General features: G+C 47.3%; 1 protein-coding gene across 5 annotated transcripts in view; it reads right to left on the minus strand.

Annotated features, from left to right (window-relative positions):
- Window positions 1-17,752, minus strand: part of RNF24 (ring finger protein 24) — an 80,586-nt gene that overhangs the window by 19,225 nt on the left and 43,609 nt on the right. Inside the window, exon 2 of one of the 5 annotated variants that reach the window (XM_077933739.1) lies at window positions 13,491-13,564. The exons of 3 other annotated variants lie outside the window; for them this stretch is intronic. Coding sequence is in view for 1 of the 2 variants with exons in the window: in XM_077933737.1 (XP_077789863.1) it covers window positions 13,436-13,512 (77 nt within the window). In the remaining variant the exon portion in view is untranslated. Of the gene's footprint in view, window positions 1-13,435; window positions 13,565-17,752 lie in introns of all 5 variants that reach the window. One more of the 5 variants, XM_077933737.1, reaches the window with a different exon arrangement.

The raw sequence follows: 17,752 nt of genomic DNA on the forward strand, positions 1-17,752 counted from the left end.
TGTCAACAAATAAAAAAAGCGGCTGGTCACCAAGTGATGTGCGCAGAGGCAGTGCGGTGTAGTGGTTAGAGCGAGAGCTCCAGGTGTGGTCATAGAATTACAGAACTGTAGAATTGGAAGGGACCCTGAGGGTCATCCAGTTCAATGCAGGACTATGCAGCTGTCCCATATGGGGATCGAACCTGCAACCTTGGCGTTATCAGCACCACGCGCTAAGCAATGGAGCTACCCAGCTCTGACCAATGCAGAATACAGCAGGAATATTACTTCTCTTGATGCAGCCTAGAACAGGCTTATTGGTTACTGACCTTTGGGAGCCTTTTCCGTCAAGGAGTGGGCTGAAAAGGCTTTCAACTGCACGGACCCGCATGCCCCCAGCAAAAAAGGAGGAAATGTTTCACCTGGCAGCCAACAAAACAGCCTGTATAATGGAATTCTATTTTTATTCCCAAAGCTTATTCACACACTCACTGCATTTATACGGACGAGCCTTTCCTGAATTTCCTGAAATTCAGCACGCAAACATGCCCCTAGCCGTTCATGCCCAACTCCGGGACTTCACCTGCTAAGGTTTCTGCAAGTTCATGGTTGAAGGGACTCTACCAGGAGAAAGCTGGCGACTTTATCTGTAGGCCAATTTGCGCAAAAGAGAAAGAAAGGAAAAGAGGTAGATATTTCACGTGTCACTTTTGGTTTTCAAGTAGGTAAAGGAGGAAATAAGACCCTAAGCATGTTTGGAATATTATTATTTTTTAATAGTATCTGATTGGCTGCGTGGGGTATTCCTGTGCAAGGAGGGTTCAAGCATCAAACAGGACGTTGCCTAGCTGCTACTAAGCCAATCATTTGACTGCATGACGAACTCACGCGGAAAGATTTGCTTATTCAAGCTGTGTTGAGAAAGCTGTCGACACGGGAAACATTTTTCTACACTGCTGAAAACAGGTTCATTGAGACAAATACTCAACATAAAGGGTTTTAAAAAAATGTTGCTGTACAATGCCCTGGTATTTCATGAGGAGGCGGCATATAAATGCTTTTTATTATAAATAGAACAAAGAATCCCTTGTTTATTTACTTACTGCCTCTACGCCACCTTTTCCTCCTGGCTCTCCCTATGTTATTCTCACAACAACCCTGCGCGGTAGGTTGCCGGGGGCGGGGGGGGGAGAGAGACAGCGACGGGCCCAAGGTTGCCCAGTGAGCTTCATGGCTGAGCGGGGTTTCGAACCCTGGTCTCTCACTGCCATAGTCCGACACTCTAACTGTTACACCACACTGCCTCTCCTGCTTAACGCCTGGGATTCAGATGCTATCGTAAGAGAGTGCTTCTGTTAGGCGAGCGCTACCTTTTCTGGAGACTCGAAACAGGGTCATTTGCTGCGGGGCAAGTGAGATTTCTGCCATCCTGATTACAAACTCAGCATGGGCTATGGAGATATTGGACAGTGCCAGTGACACCATTAGTGGAAAGCCATTAGTGGATGTGGGTGGCGCTGTGGGTTAAACCACAGAGCCTAGGGCTTGCCAATCAGAAGGTTGGCGGTTCGAATCCCTGCAACGGGGTGAGCTTCCGTTGCTCAGTCCCTGCTCCTGCCAACCTAGCAGTTCAAAAGCATGTCAAAGTGCAAGTAGATAAATAGGTACCGCTCCAGCAGGAAGGTAAACGGTGTTTCCGTGCGCTGCTCTGGTTCGCCAGAAGCGGCTTAGTCATGCTGGCCACATGACCCGGAAACTGTACGCCAGCTCCCTCGGCCAATAAAGCGAGATGAGCGCCGCAACCCCAGAGTCGTCCACGACTGGACCTAATGGTCGGGTGTCCCTTTACCTTTACCTATTGGACAGCGCCAGTGATGCCATTATTGGAAAGGGTCTCGCCTGCCCCTCACACCACTCTGCAGCCAACAGGGATCCTGGCCCATTCCCCCTGCAACAAGGATAGGGTGCTGCTGCTGCTACTGGATGAGAATAAAGGTGCGGAATCGAATTACGGGACTGTTTGGGTTAAGGCCACAGTGCTTCAGTGGACGTTTTTTTACATGTTTGCTTCACTCGAGTTTTACCAAGAGAAAAACTAGGTCACTAGCACTGCCACCTGAATTCCCTGCACTTTATAAACAGTAATGAAAAGGTTGTGGTGTGGGTTAACTGATAGGGATGATTAATTAATTGGGCAAACAAAGATACGGGCAAGCACAACTCTCTCTCCCGCACACACCTCTCGCGCAAAACAAACTCTGGCGAGTAATACTTCTCTGGGGAAGTATTCCATGTGCTGCGGGGGGTTGGACTAGATGACCCATGGGGTCCCTTCCAATTCTACGAAGCCGCCGAACGGTTGATCCCAAAGGTGTGCCACCAGCTTCGTTATCTGTCTTATGTTTATTACGCAGGTATTCAGAATATCCCACGCTCCCCTCAACGCCCCCTCGCTCCAGCCTGCATGTCAAAGTATCTTCTCCCAACTTTGTATTTCAAAATATTATTATTAAGGTAAAGGTAAAGGTACCCCTGCCCGTACGGGCCAGTCTTGACAGACTCTAGGGTTGTGCGCCCATCTCACTTAAGAGGCCGGGGGCCAGCGCTGTCTGGAGACACTTCCGGGTCACGTGGCCAGCGTGACAAGCTGCATCTGGCAAGCCAGCGCAGCACATGGAACGCCGTTTACCTTCCCGCTAGTAAGCGGTCCCTATTTATCTACTTGCACCCGGGGGTGCTTTCGAACTGCTAGGTTGGCAGGCGCTGGGACCGAGCGACGGGAGCGCACCCCGCCGCGGGGATTCGAACCGCCGACCTTTCAATCGGCAAGTCCTAGGTGCTGAGGCTTTAACCCACAGCGCCATTATTATGCTGCAAACTGGAGAGGTCCACCTGAAAAGAAGTATATAAATACTTAAAATCAATCTATCTGTCTCAGGACAGGGAACTCCTACAGGAATGCAATGGCAGAAGGCGTTTGGGAACAAGCAGGCCGCAGTATTAGGTCTGGACTTGGAGGAAACCCAATTTCAGAGCCTAGCTCCTTTGTCAGAATTGGGCAAGTGGCTGTGTCCTGGCTTCACTTAAGTTCGTTAGGAGGATGAATGAGGTAAACATTATAAATGCAGCTTGGTTAACAAATAATTAGCTGCACGCCCCGTGCGAGGGAATGCGCACGTATGTGTTTTTTGGGTGGAACCAACAGGCAAATTTTAGGAGTCCCCGAGCAAAATATCTCTCGCCAGAGCTGTTCTGCAGCTTCCCTAACCTCCTGGAATAAGGTTGACCGGTGAAAAAAGAAAAAAGAAAGGGGTGGTGGTGGTTCTGTATCTACTGACACAGGAATATGCACCCTACTTGGCATGCATTCAACTCACAGTAAGACAACATTGAGACTACAATTCCCATCATCCCTGACCACTGGTCCTGCTAGCTAGGGATCATGGGAGTTGAAGGCCAAAAACATCTGGAGGGCTGAGGTTGAGGAAGCCTGTCCTAGAATCATGGAACTGGAGGGGACCCCAGGGTCATCTAGTCCAACCCCACTGCTATACAAAAAATTGAGCAGGAAGTGGGGGCCTCCCAAGCAGACTTTACCCCTGCAATGTGGGAATCCCTTGCAGATGGCCACAGTGCCTAAAGACAGACAGACAGGTCATGCATCCACAGCAGTGGCCAGAGGAGGAATGACCGGTGGGAGGAGTGCAGAGAGAATGAACTCCCTGGTGCATCTGCAGCAACACAGCCAGACGCCTTCCTCTGCCCCAGCTGCAACAAAACATGTCTCTCCTGTATCGGTCTCTGCAGCCACAGCAGGTGCTGCAAGTTCCAACAGCTTGACTTCACCGGCAAAGGCGCACTCCTCCGTTGTCTCACGAGACAGACGGATGCAAACAAGAAGTTGCCAGGTGTTGACTGCAGTGCCAAGTTAAAGAGGAGGGTGGGAAACCTGGGCGAGGCCTCCGTGGCGGGTCATACCTTGGCACTTGGCTGTGTGTCGACAGAATGCCTGGTCTGGTGAGGTGCCCCCATGGGATGTCCGCAAGCAGGTCAAGCGAGGGCCAAAACACTCTCCCTGCTTGCAAGACCCAGAAGTTAGCATTCAGAGGCAGGATGTAGAGGGGGGTGTTTAGGGGTGTGTGACTTGCCGATCAGAAGGTCGGGAGTTCGAATCCCCGTGATGGGGTGGGCTCCTGTTGCTCGGTCCCTGCTCCTGCCAACCTAGCAGTTCGAAAGCACCTCAAAGTGCAAGTAGATAAATAGGTACCGCTCTGGTGGTAAGGTAAATGGCGTTTCCGTGTGCTGCTCTGGTTCGCCAGAAGCGGCTTAGTCCTGCTGGCCACATGACCCGGAAGCTGTACACCAGCTCCCTCGGCCAATAAAGCGAGATGAGCGCCGCAACCCCAGTAGGTCACGACTGGACCTAATGGTCAGGGGTCCCTTTACCTTTACCTTTACCTGGTTCGGTTGACCTGGGCACAGAGCCTCAGGGATGTCGTTGGGGACGCCACAGCTATGATTTAGAATCGGGGTGGATTTGATTTAAACCAAATCAATTGAAATCACAATTTAAATCACAATTTGAATCACTAGTCAATAAGACTGCTCTGCCTCCTTTCTTTTAGCAAATGTTTTGTGCCACTGGGGAAGTGGTAATTCTGTATTGATTTGTTTTGGATGTTGTATGTGATGCCAATAAAGGTTTTACGATATGATTTAAATCTTTTTTTTTTAAACGGAAAGAGTCATTCTTGCTGGTATAATCTTAATATTTACAACAAGATGAAGGTTTCATTTTTGGAATAATAAATTTTCAGAGCAGTTTTTACAGTTATATCCAAAAATACTGATTTGGTTACGCTATTAGAAACACATAGACAGATAATTATGAAATCATTGTGAGGTTTAATAAGTTAACTCTTTATATTTGGACAACTTTTCTGCTGTACTTTATTGGAAGGAGAAAAATAATCACTTACTTAATAACAATTTAAACAATTTATTTAACTAAAACAATAACGTTATAGCATATGTATCCATGTTTGTTAACTGATGTGGTCAAACAATCTTTTTTTAAAAAACAACAACATTAAGACTGAGTTTTAGCAACATGAAGAACTTAAAACAAATCCTTATTTCCTGATGAATAGCCTTTGCACTATAATGTAACTTAACAAGGAAACTATCTTTAGAAAGATTTTTCCTCCAAAAGCATTTTATTTTAAAAATCCGATTTAAGTTTAAAAAAACTGATTTAAATTAAAAAAAATCCAATTTAATTTTTTTTAAAAAAAACTGGATTTTTTAAAAAAAATTGTTAAAAAATAATAATTGATTTTTTATCCACCCTGTTTAGAATGGTGTACGAGAGGGAGGGGGGTGCTGAACTTTGGCGTCGCACCAGGCGCCACTGAAATTTGGAACCTCGGGGTCACCTGCTGTAGCAGGGCGGCTCTGATCTTGGAAGGAGCACAAAGCCATTGCGATGACTAGTAGCCATTGACAGCTGTATCTCCCCCTGAATTGGGCTAATCCTCCTTTGAAGGCAGCCAGGAGGAGACAAAACGGGATTCTCTTTTCTGCACTTTGCATCTGTTGGAAGTTGCAGGAGAACAAGGGAAAAACGGAAAGGAAGGGAAACTTGGCACAAAAACCGCAGACACGGCTCGAGAAGAATGGAAGATTGCTTGCTGTGGGTCTGAAGGGCCCTGCCCTTGCCTCTCTCCACCTGGCTTGGGGTGGGCTCCTCTTTTAAATTGTTTTTAATTTTTATCCGTGTTGTTTTAAATGAGACCATCTTGGCTGTGAGCCCTGCGCCCTGCCTGGCTGGCCCTTTCCCATCTGGCCTGGGAGAGTGGAGTGCGGACTGACTCCAGCTACAAAAGCTGAGGCTGTCGAACAGATTCTTGGGCTAGAGGGGTGTTGAGAGAGCTTGTTGCTGTTATTGATATGATTGACAGCCAGCTTTATCTGTTGATAGACGGCCACCCTGACTCGGCGCCGGACACACTGACCAGATGCTTGGAAGCTGTGGCGGGATGGCTGCCTGGGAGCCGGTTGAAGTTAAATCCTTCGAAGACAGAGGTCCTCTGGCTGGGTCGGGACGAAATGGGGCTAGGAGGCCAACTCCCATCTCTTGGGGGGGGGGGGCTCAATTAGTGCCAGCGCCTTCTGTCATGGAGCCACAGCAAAGGTGGCGTTTTTCCATCTCTGCCGTATTAAGCAGTTGGTCTCTTACCTTTCTCGTCCTGATCTGGCCACACTGATCCATGCGACAGTCACCTCCAGGCTTGATTACTGTAACTCACTCTACGCAGGGCTGCCCTTGAAACTGACCCAGAAACTCCAGCGGGTGCAGAATGCCGCAGCGAGGCTCCTTACGGGGTCCTTGCCATGGGATCACATTCATCCAGTGCTTTACCAACTGCACTGGCTCCTGGTGGAGTACAGGGTCAGGTTTAAGGTGCTGTTTTTGACCTTTAAAGCCCTACGCAGCCTAGGACCCATGTACCTACAGGACTGCCTCTCCTGGTATGCCCCGTGGAGGACCTTAAGGTCCACAAACGACAACACCTTGGAGGTCCCAAGTCGCAAGGTGGTTAGATTGGTCTCATCTCGGGCCAGGGCCTTTTCAGTACTGGCCCCGACTTGGTGGAACGCTCTGTCACAAGAGACTAGGGCCCTGTGGGACTTGACATCTTTCCGCAGGGCCTGCAAGACGGAGCTGTTCTACTTGGCTTGGACTCATTCTGACCCTTATGTTTCCCTCCCCTTATGGTTTTGATCTATGGGCTACTATTAAAACGAGGCTGCATTTTAAATTATATTTTAACCTGTATTTTAAATTGGAGTTTTTTTTAAATGTAATTTTACTGGTGTTAGCTGCCCTGAGCCCGGCTCTGGCCGGGGCAGGCGGGGTATAAATAAAAATGTATTATTATTTATTATTTTTGTTGTTGTATCTTAAATCTTATGATTTACGTGGAAATTGTTTCCATTTGGTTGTGTATGTTTTGATGTGCTTTACTTATTGTTTATGACTTCTGCTATGTTTGTACAGTGGTGCCTCGCAAGACGAAAAGAATCCGTTCCGCGATTCTCTTCGTCTAGCGGTTTTTTCATCTTGCGAAGCAAGCCCATTGACAGCTTAGCGGATTAGCACTACAGCTGTCTAGCGGCTTTTCGCGATCAGCTGTTAAGCGGGTTATCAGCGGAACAGCTGATAGGCGGCTTAGCGGCTTAGGAAAAGGGGGGGGGGAGCGGGAAAAACCCGCGGGGACGTGCAAGATTTTTTCGTCTTGCGAAGCAACCCCATAGGGAAATTCGTTTTGCGAAGCGCCTCCGCGACGGAAAACCCTTTCGTCTAGCGGGTTTTCCGTCTTGCGAGGCATTCGTCTTGCGGGGCACCACTGTAATTGTGTAAATTATGTCGTGTTGTAAGCCGCCTTGAGCATAGTTTCAATTATGGAAAGGCGGCAAACAAAACAATGATGATGATGATGATGATGATGATAATGAAGACTGAAACAGCTACATTTTAAAAACGAAAAGCCAAATTGACACTGCAAACAACCCACATTTGTGGCAAGCTTCCGAAGGAATAAGCAGCTGCGGAGGATCGGGGCTGGGGCCAGGGGCGCGAGAGCACTTTACTCAAGGTGGGGCAAAGGTGTGTTTTGTGTCCGCTCGGCCTGGTGTTTGCTCGCCTCAGTTGCCTAATCTTCCACATAATATATCCCTGCAGCCTTATCACTGCTCTGTTATGAAGTGGGCTGTGCCGGATTTATGTATAAGCCAAACAAGCTATAGCTTAGGGCCCTACTCTCTTGGGGCCCCCCAAAAAATGTAAAGGGGAAAAACCCGGATGTACATTTCCAAAACATAAGATAAAAAACCAATAAAATAAAACCTACATACAGCAACAGTGTTTCGTGTTGTCTTGCTCCTATATGATGTACATATTTCACTTCTCCTACCTAGGCAGTTATCTTTCCACAAGGCTCAACATTGATGCTTAATTGATGCGACAAAAAACAGCATAAAATACAGTATAAAACGTGAATAATAAATTCAGAATTCAAAAATCAATTTAGGGGGGAAATCCATCCAATAAACTTTAGATGATCACCAGGGCTAGCTGGCTAAATTAGTCCTATTTGGGCCAGCGAGGAGACCAGGGGAGAATTAGCTGTGGGATCCCAGAGCGGGTAATCTTCACAAAAAGGGGAGGGGGAGGGAAGGAAGGGGAATAAAAGATCAGGCTAAGTTCAAATTGAAAGCCAGGCATAATAGCTCTGTCTTACAGGCCCTGTGGAAGGAAGTCTAATCCTGCAGGGCCCTGGTCTCATGGGACAGAGCATTCCACCAGGTTGGAGCCATCACTGAGAAGGCTCTGGCCCTGGTGGAAGATAATCTGACTCCCTTAGGGCCCGGGACCTCTAAACTATGATTATTCATGGACCTGAAGGTCCTCTGTTTTGGGTTCCAGACAACCAGCACATCCCACTTTGCCGCCACAACCTTCATGTTCCAGCAAACAATCCCTGTTTCTTTCCTTTAGATCGTGAGACAAAGATGCTTGTCTGACCGCTTTCCCTGGGAGGGACACCCACTCTCTGCCGCTGAATCCGAGCAAACATCAGCTGGGTTTTCCGCAAGGGGACATTTGTTCCAATTCCGCACTAAAGAGCAGGTTTTCTCGGGGAAAGCACCGAGAGGCAACTGGAAAAAAGGTCTCAAGACACAGATCTCGGACACATGCTTTCTAGGCACGGAACAAGTGGGAGTGCCGGCGAGCCCTCGGTGCTAGATGGGCCATGTGTTTCCGTCGTCAGCCAAACACCACGCAAAGGAAGACAGAGAAATCAAGAAGCACAAATCTGTCTGCAATTATGCAAAGGCTCCATTTAAAGACACGGACACTCGGTGGAATGTAGATGTCTTATTTTGTCATTGGGAAGCTCGATATAATTGCCTCCAGAGTTGTGTGAGATGCGTTTATGTTGCAGCACAGAGCTCCATCCTCGGGCAAGGTGTCCCACCCCCTACATAACCTCTGGGTATAGGGCAGCAAATCCAATAAATAATAACAATAAAACGAAACAGGGAAGATAATACCACTACTAAACTACATCTCCGGCCTGTCGTGAGGATTACCTAAAAGTGATGTTATGTACGGCACTCTGGAGTGCTCCATAAACACTAAGAATTATGATGGAGAAGTCAGAAAAATTTAGGTTTTGCAAAATCTAAATGAAAATATACTTGCGACATGCCCAGACATTGTTTGTGGGGCACAAATACTGCCTATACCCAGGAAATACCTAGGCATTAACGGCAAACAAAGTAAAGCGTCTTTAATAACCGAATCCATTCAGCTGTTCTATGAACAGCAGGGATTTCCAGAGTCTGAGCAGATGAAGGAGTGACTTGAACACAAAACAAGGCAGAATTCTCACTAGGACACATTAACCCTTGGCAGTGTCTGTCTGCTCCCCTCAAAAAATAAACACCCTGCCCGATTATCGTCTTCTAACACAGGCCGTCAGGAGTTCTTCCCAAGGGAGCCCCTGCCCCACCTTCTGAAACATGTTTTCTTTTCCCTTTAAAAAAATGCTTCTTCAAATGTGCTTTAAAAAGCCGAGAATGAAAGAAACACTCGGAAATGTACTCCGTTGTGACCTGTGGGATCGTTCTCTTCTGAGTCACATTCTTCAATATGCTCTTTAGGAGATAACGTTTAAATAGAGAGTGCCAAAATGCCCCGGGAAAAAGACCAGCCAAATATTTCTGCGACCATTTCAGAGATAATTTTGCCTTTGGCCAGAGGCAAGAGACTAAGAGGCTTTTTTAAAAAAAAACAACCAGATACCGACAAGAAAGCATATTTCCACGCATTACTGGCTGAAGAGTCAAAACTTTTCCAAGTTTTTCCTCTGCAAGACAGCTGTTGAGAAAGGAGAGATTTAAAGTGGAAGAGGCTATATTCTTGACGGTGAATAGTTTAGAAGAAGAAAACGAATGACTGGAGGGTGGAATTTTGCCCTCTATTATGCTGGCTGCGGCTGATCCAAAATATTTGGGAAGCAACAGGCCAGAGAAGACTGCCCTAACGCCAAGAGACTGTGCAATAGCCCAACCCACTTTTGCCATAAGCACCGCCTACACGGCGTGATGTCATCACCACCACCCACGCTCTGATGTCATGCTCTGATGTCATTATCACCACCACACAGGGAAAGGCGGCTTCTGCTTATTACGAAGTTGCAAATCGTCTTAACAAGTCCTCCGAGATCTCGACAACGAAACCGATAATTGAAGATTGAGCAACAGGAAAATAAATGTAATCCGTTTGTTAGAAGGTCAGTGTTTCAATCCATCAATAGTTTAAATCAATAGTTCAATACTTGGGACCAGTGAAAGCACAGCTCCCCTTCGCACTTTTCACAGAATGAACGTGTTGGAAATAGGTCAACAGTATATAAAGAGGCTCAAAGTTAAACCCTGATTTGAGGACTGAACTCACATTGCGTAAGGTCTCAAGATGCTGATTCGAACCCCAATAACTGCTTTTTTTCTGGATCAGATCAAGACCCACAGGAGACCAGTATCCTGCCTCCAACAGTGGTCAGCCATTGACATACTCAAAATGTCTCTTTTTTCCCTTCCTTGCCTCCAGTCCTGTCATCTGCCCCCCCGCCCTGCAAACTGCCTCCATTCTTTTTCCTTGGCTCCCCTCAGCTTTGTATGTCAGCAAATGACTATTGGGGTGGGTGGGGCGAAAGTCAGCAGTCACAGAATCCCAGAGTTGGAAGGGTCATCTATTCCAACCCCCTGCAACGAAGAAATCTCAACTAAAGCATTCATGACAGGTGGCCACCCAAACTCTCCTTAGAAACCTCCACGGATCACAATCTGTTTCAGGGGAAGTGGACACACCTCTGCAGGAAAGATAGGACTGCTGGCCTATGAGGAAGATCAAAAGGAGAGGGAGAAAGATACCAGAACAGCTCAACAGTGGCAGAGAGGAAAATTACAGCAGGATGCAAGACTGCGAGAAGTAAGAAACACTGAAAGCCATATTGCTTGAACCACAACACAGAGAGACAACAACAGAGTCGGGGGTGCCCGAGGCGAATGTTTGGGATATACACAGCCCTAACATTGATTTCCTGCGGTTGCTTTCAAAAACCCGGCTTGAGGTTCCGTCGTGGTCAGCGTCGAACCCTAGAAACTTAGATTATTACACTAAAAAGACACCTGACAACTGAGTGTCAGCCTCCTTCTGATTGGCATCCGTCTGTCTTGGGAGACAACAGAGGAGTGTGCCTTTGGGGGTGAAGTCAAACTGTTGGAACTTGCAGCGCCTGCTGTGGCTGTAGAGAACAATACAGGAGAGACATGTTTTGTTGCAGCTGGGGCAGACGAAGGGGACCGGTTGTGTTGCTGCAGATGCACCTGGGAGTTCATTCTCTCTGCACTCCTCCCACTGGTCATTCCTCCTCCGGTCACTGCTGTGGGTGCCCAACTTGACTCTCTGCCTCCAGGCACCGCACAACGGATTCTCACATGGCTGATGTTGCTAGCCATGTTGTCATGTTTGCAGATGTCTTTGAAACGCAGAGTTTCAGGCCAACAGGCCTGGTCCCTGAAGCCAGCTCCCCATAAGAGCCCATCCTTGGGGATCTTGCCATCTTCCATTCTGAGAACATGACCAAGCCAGCGCAGATGTCGCTGAGACAGAAGTGTGAACATGCTGGGCTTGGGAGAGCACATCTTTGCTGGGGACTCTGTCCTGCCATGTGCTGCTCCTGGCGGTTCTAATCTGCCCACAACTCACTTCCATAAAGCTTCGTGCTCAACATGTAAACCTGGTAGACCTTCATCTTGGAATTGGACGTTAGCATCGCATTCTCCCATGCCCTTTTGGAGATGCGAGCTGTCGCTGCCTTGCCAATCTGCTTGTCCAGCTCAGCATCCATGAAGAGGAAGAGAAAATCATTGACCACCTCAAGCGTGTGGTCAACAATGCTGATGAGTGGAAGGCTGGAGATGTCCTGAGGAAGGTCTTTGTCAGGCTGATGGTGGGGCTTGAGGAAGGTCTTTGTCAGGCTGATGGTGAGGAAGGTCTTTGTCAGGCTTGGGCAAAACACCTTCTGTATTTCAAAATTCGCATGCATCCGCTTAGCCCAAACCAGAGGAACTGGTACCTTCCTGGGAAAGGAGGCAACATCAACCTCAGAACCTAGCGGTTTGATCAAAACGCTTGAAAACACCTGTTAGGGTCCGCATGCCTGTTTCTCTGCCATTTAGTATCCCATGTTAGATCTGCATTAGGGGTGGACAACTTGACGCTCATCAATATCTAGTTGGACTACAACTTCCATCATCCCCAGCCATTGGCCACACTGGATGATGGGAGTTGGGAGCCCAGCGTTGGTCTGGCTCTGGACCACCAGAGAGCCAGTGTGGTGTCGTGGTTAAGAGCAGTAGACTAGTAATCTGGTGAACCGGGTTCATGTCTCCGCTCCTCCACATGCAGCTGTTGGGTGACCTTGGGCCAGTCACACTTCTCTGAAGTCTCTCAGCCCCACTCACCTCACAGAGTGTTTGTTGTGGGGGAGGAAGGGAAAGGAGAATGTTAGCTGCTTTGAGACTCCTTGGGGTAGTGATAAAGCGGGATATCAAATCCAAGCTCCTCTTCTCCTCCAGAAGAAAAAGCACCAGCAAATTAAATGCATGCAAATCAAGCCTGTCCATCTGAAGGAAAGCAAATCACAGACACAAAGGAAAGAAAACCACTTTGCCACAAAAAAATCCCCAGCCAAATTCCAACCACATTTCCCATTCTCAGCCCTGGGGGAGAGTAAAGACAGACCCTACCTTTGGCTAAAGCATTAAAAATAACATTCCTCGATGAATACAGAAACCTGCAAATGAAGGAGGGACGTTCCTTTGAGGAGGCAAGAATCTACTCCAGAAAAGCTGAAGGCGTAACAAATTAATCTTTAAAAGTGCTACAGGACTCTGGGTTTGTTTCGCTGTCACAGATTAACATGGCTATCCCTTTGGAAAACAAAATGACAACGCAGGATCGGTGCAGTGACCCATCTTCAGCAAAGTGCCCTCCCCCTAGCTGCCTAAACAGTTTGGGAGGTAATTGACTAAGTTTTTAGAATTCAGAATAGGCCCATTGAAATGAATGAACAAGTTAGGTCCATTGATTTCAATGGGTCTTCTCTGAATGCAAGTTAGCTGGATACCACCCTTTGCTTTTGCAGAAAACTGGAAAGGAACAGCTGTTGCGCACAGGGAAATACAGTTTTCCATGTAGGATTTCCTCAGATTTTTAGCACCGGACAGAGAGAGTGTCTCAAAACCCAAAAGAATTACGGGAGAAGGAAAATATAAGAAACAAAATAAGGAAAGTCTAAGGAAAATCAGAGATGAAATGTACCTCATTTGAACCGGCTTGAGACTTGTAATGTGAGGGTCATGGGTTCGAGTCTCACCTAGGTCAAAAGATTCTTGCATTGCAGTGGGGTTGGACTAGATGACCCTCGCGGTCCCTTCCAACTCTACAATTCTGTGAAAAGGAAATAATTGTGCATGTGTTGTGTGTCGGTGTGCGACAGAGAGAGAGAGAGAGAGGGAGAGAGAGAGATTTGTTGGTTCCAAGAAATGTCAAAACGCTGGCCAAGAATACACCACAAATGTTATTTAAAGAAGAAGGGGAAAGTTCAGAGAGGCTTAGCTCCAGCTGGTAGCAATTTCTAAGTAACTATTTTTTAACTTGAGCAAAAGGGGCGTATGGGAGGAGAGGCAGCGGAGAGGCTTTAAGTCGGCTCACGTCCTAGGATATAATTTTTAGGTTTTCAATGGGGGGTTTGGGAGACTCCCCGGTTAAAAAGGCAACACGGCAACAACACGAGGTTTCAACATGGGGTTCATGTATGGGATTTCTGCCAGGGCGAAACGGCTGCCCAGAACAGAGCTAATAATATCTAATCCTCGATCATCCCAAAATGCTACGTTATGTTCCCACTGGTCGGTGCCAAGACCCAGATCCTATTCTCTCCCCCAGGGGGAAGCAAGGCGAGAGATTCTCAGTGTGGTTTCGCAAAACGCCGTGCCGGCAAGAACCGAAGGAAACGACGGAAGACGGCCAAAGGGAGAGCTTCTTCACTCAGTGTCCAGTTAAACGAATTTCCGGAAGCCGAAAGCCACGCAGAATGAAAAATACAACTTGAGATCTGCCTGGCCCCCAAATGGCGACTAGGCGTTCCGTTTTGGTGACTGTAAGCCTGGTTTAAAGATCTGTTTAGCACCTACCTTATTCAGCTGAGTTAATAATAATAATAATAATAATAATAATAATAATAATAATAATAATTTTTTATTTATATCCCGCCCTCCCCAGCCGAAGCTGGGCTCAGAGCGGCTAACAACAATAAAAGTAACACAGCATTCTAAAATCAATTCATTCTAAAATCAATTCAAAATCAAATTCATGGCAACCATTGGGCTAGAGTTCTATGAGGATTACCAAAGGAGGGGGTCAGACTGTGACTTGGCCAAAGGCCTGGTGGAACAGCTCTGTCTTGCAGGCCCTGCGGAAAGATGTCAAGTCCCGCAGGACCCTAGTCTCTTGTGACAGAGTGTTCCACCAGAACGGGGCCAGTGCTGAAAAGGCCCTGGCCCTGGTTGAGGCCAGCCTAACCTCCCTGTGGCCCGGGAACCTCCAAGATGTTTTTGTTTGAAGACCGTAAGGTCCTCCGTGGGACATACCAGGAGAGGTGGTCCCGTAGGTACAAGGGTCCTAGGCTGTACAGTGGTACCTCGGGTTAAGAACTTAATTCGTTCCGGAGGTCCGTTCTTAACCTGAAACTGTTCTTAACCTGAGACACCACTTTAGCTAATGGGGCCTCCTGCTGCCGCCGCACAATTTCTGTTCTCATCCTGAAGCAAAGTTCTTAACCCGAGGTACTATTTCTGGGTTAGCAGAGTCTGTAACCAGAAGCGTCTGTAACCTGAAGTATCACTGTATAGGGCTTTAAAGGTTAAAACCAGCACCTTGAACCTGATCCTGTACTCCTCCGGGAGCCAGTGTAGCTGGTATAGCACCGGGTGAATGTGATCCTGCGGCGAGGACCCTGTAAGGAGTCTTGCCGCAGCATTCTGCACCCACTGGAGTTTCTGGGTCAGTCTCAAGGGCAGCCCCACGTAGAGTGAGTTACAATAATCCAGTCTGGAGGTGACCGTCACGTGGATCACAGTGGCTAGGTCAGGGCGAGAGAGGTAAGGAGCCAACTGCTTAGCTTGCTTAGCCAACTACATTCAAACACACTTGTGTGTAGTCCTTCTTTGTCGTCCCCCCGCCCCCCTTCCTGCCTTGACCACTCATGATCAGGAGGGGAGACTATGCAACCAGGACAGAAAAGTTACCCATTTATCAGCTGGCCGATTTGGAAACGGCGCTGTTAAAGTTGCAACACCGTCGTCGGGCCGCACTGACGAAATGCAAATAGAGAGGGGGAGAGAGGAGGAGGGAGGGAGGGGACGCATTGACCAATGTCCTGCGCAGGCAGGGCACGACCCTCTCCTCCCCAAACCTCCGAATGACAAGTTCACCAAAAGGCTATCTCCAGGGCAACTTTGGCCCTGTTGGAAGCTGGGTTTGCATCACGCTCTGCGTTTGCGTTCATCCACCTCCAACACCCCCGAAAATGCACGCACAGCAAACCCAACAGCTGATCAATTTAAGGCCACAGTCATGCAGTGCATTTAAAGCACTATGATGTCACTATAATAATAACAACAACAATAATAATATATCGCTTCTCGCAGGGAGGGAACTGCCAGAAGACCCTTGCCGCTGGACCTTAGTGTCCGGGCGGAATGATGGGGGTGGAGACACACCTTCAGGTATACTGGGCCGAGGCCATTTAGGGCTTTAAATGTCAACACCAACACTTTGAATTGTGCTCGGAAACGTACTGGGAGCCAATGTAGGACCGGTGTTATATGGTCTCAGCGGCAGAGAAGCGAAGTTACAGGGAACCAGGCAGAGGGCCTTCTCGGTAGTGGCGCCCGCCCTGTGGAATGTCCTCCCATCAGATGTCAAAGAAATAAACAACTATCTGACATTTAGAAGACATCTGAAGGCAGCCCCGGTTAGGGAAGCTTTTAATGTTTGATGTTTTATCGTGTTTTTAATATTCTGTTGAGCTGCCCAGAGTGGCTGGGGAAACACAGCCAGATGGGCGGGGTATTAATAATAATAATAATAATAATAATAATAATAATAATAATCCAAATGCAGTTGTAAAAGGCAGCTTTTGGAGTGTAGGTCTAGATCTGGAAAAGCCTTTTTATAAAAAGCGTATGAGTCACGAAAATAAAGGAAATGTTTGTGCTTTGCAGGATATTTGTGTCATGGATTTTGTTGGAAAGTTACAAACAGTTCTTAATTAATCACAAATAAATAAAAAATACTGAGTAAGATATGGAACAGAGCCAGGCTTCACTGCCTTTTTTGGGCACATTAGTATTAGACATTTTGGAAAGCTCTTTCCGTGCTGAGAGGTGCAATCCCAGACCCCCTGCTATGGGAGTAAGCCCCACTGAATTCAGTAAGACTTAACTTCTGAGAAGACTAATTTAGGGTTGCGTTGCTTATCTCTGTGCAACGAGCCTTAATGGTTCAAAAGTTTCAATATTTCAGACATTACAAAAAGACCCTTCTGAAACAGAGACTACACACTTGCATCTCCCCTTTCCCCCAGGGATACAGCACATTTCCCCTTTTATTCTTACAACAACCCCGCTGAGATAGGTTAGAATGAGAGATGGTCTTTGGCCCACGATCGCCCAGTGAGATCACGGCAGGGTAAGGATTTGAACCCGAGTCTCCCTGGTCCTAGTCTGATACTCTAACCACTGCAGCACACTGCCTCACTTCCATGGGATAGAAATGCTGAAACATCTGGGCCAGGAATACCCACACGGTTTCCACATGCTTCATGGTTGAAAACGGCACATCCATTGCAACAAATATTCACATTGTTAGGGGTATTATTACTGCTCCTCTTTGTTCTTAAAACTGTATTTTGTCGTATTACAATCTGAATTCTGTGGAAGTTGAATGGTAATGCAATATATAATAAAAGAAACAGAAATACAATTAGAGCCGGCGTGGTGCAGTGGTTAAGAGCGGTGGACTCGTAATCTGGTGAACCGGGTTCGTGTCCCCGCTCCTCCACATGCAGCTGCTGGGTGACCTTGGGCCAGTCACACTTCTCTGAAGTCTCTCAGCCTCACTCACCTCACAGAGTGTTTGTTGTGGGGGAGGAAGGGAAAGGAGATTGTTAGCCGCTTTGAGACTCCTTAGGGTAGTGATAAAGCGGGATATCAAATCCAAACTCTTCTTCTTCTTCTTGCTCAGCTTGCTTCTCACTATTGCTGCCAACCTGCCCTTCTGCCCACCAGCAGTGTCATTGCCAGTGGGGCCCAGCAGAAGGATCTGAAATGGGGTATTCAAAGAGCAAGGAAGGGGGAGGCCTGGCCTGGCCTCACAGCCAAAGGGTGATGGCATCAGGCCAAATCTAGGCTCACGCAGTGTGCCAGCTTGGAGCTTGGTCTGCAGAGATAAAATATCCATCTCATTTATTTATATGCTGCTTGACTGCAAATAAATAAATAAATCCAAAACAAAATCCAAAACATTAAAAAAATACAAAACAATAAAACTGATTAAAAAAAAAATCACAACCAT

Source organism: Podarcis muralis, chromosome 9 (assembly GCF_964188315.1).
Source record: "Podarcis muralis chromosome 9, rPodMur119.hap1.1, whole genome shotgun sequence".
NCBI classification, from domain to species: Eukaryota; Metazoa; Chordata; class Lepidosauria; order Squamata; family Lacertidae; genus Podarcis; species Podarcis muralis.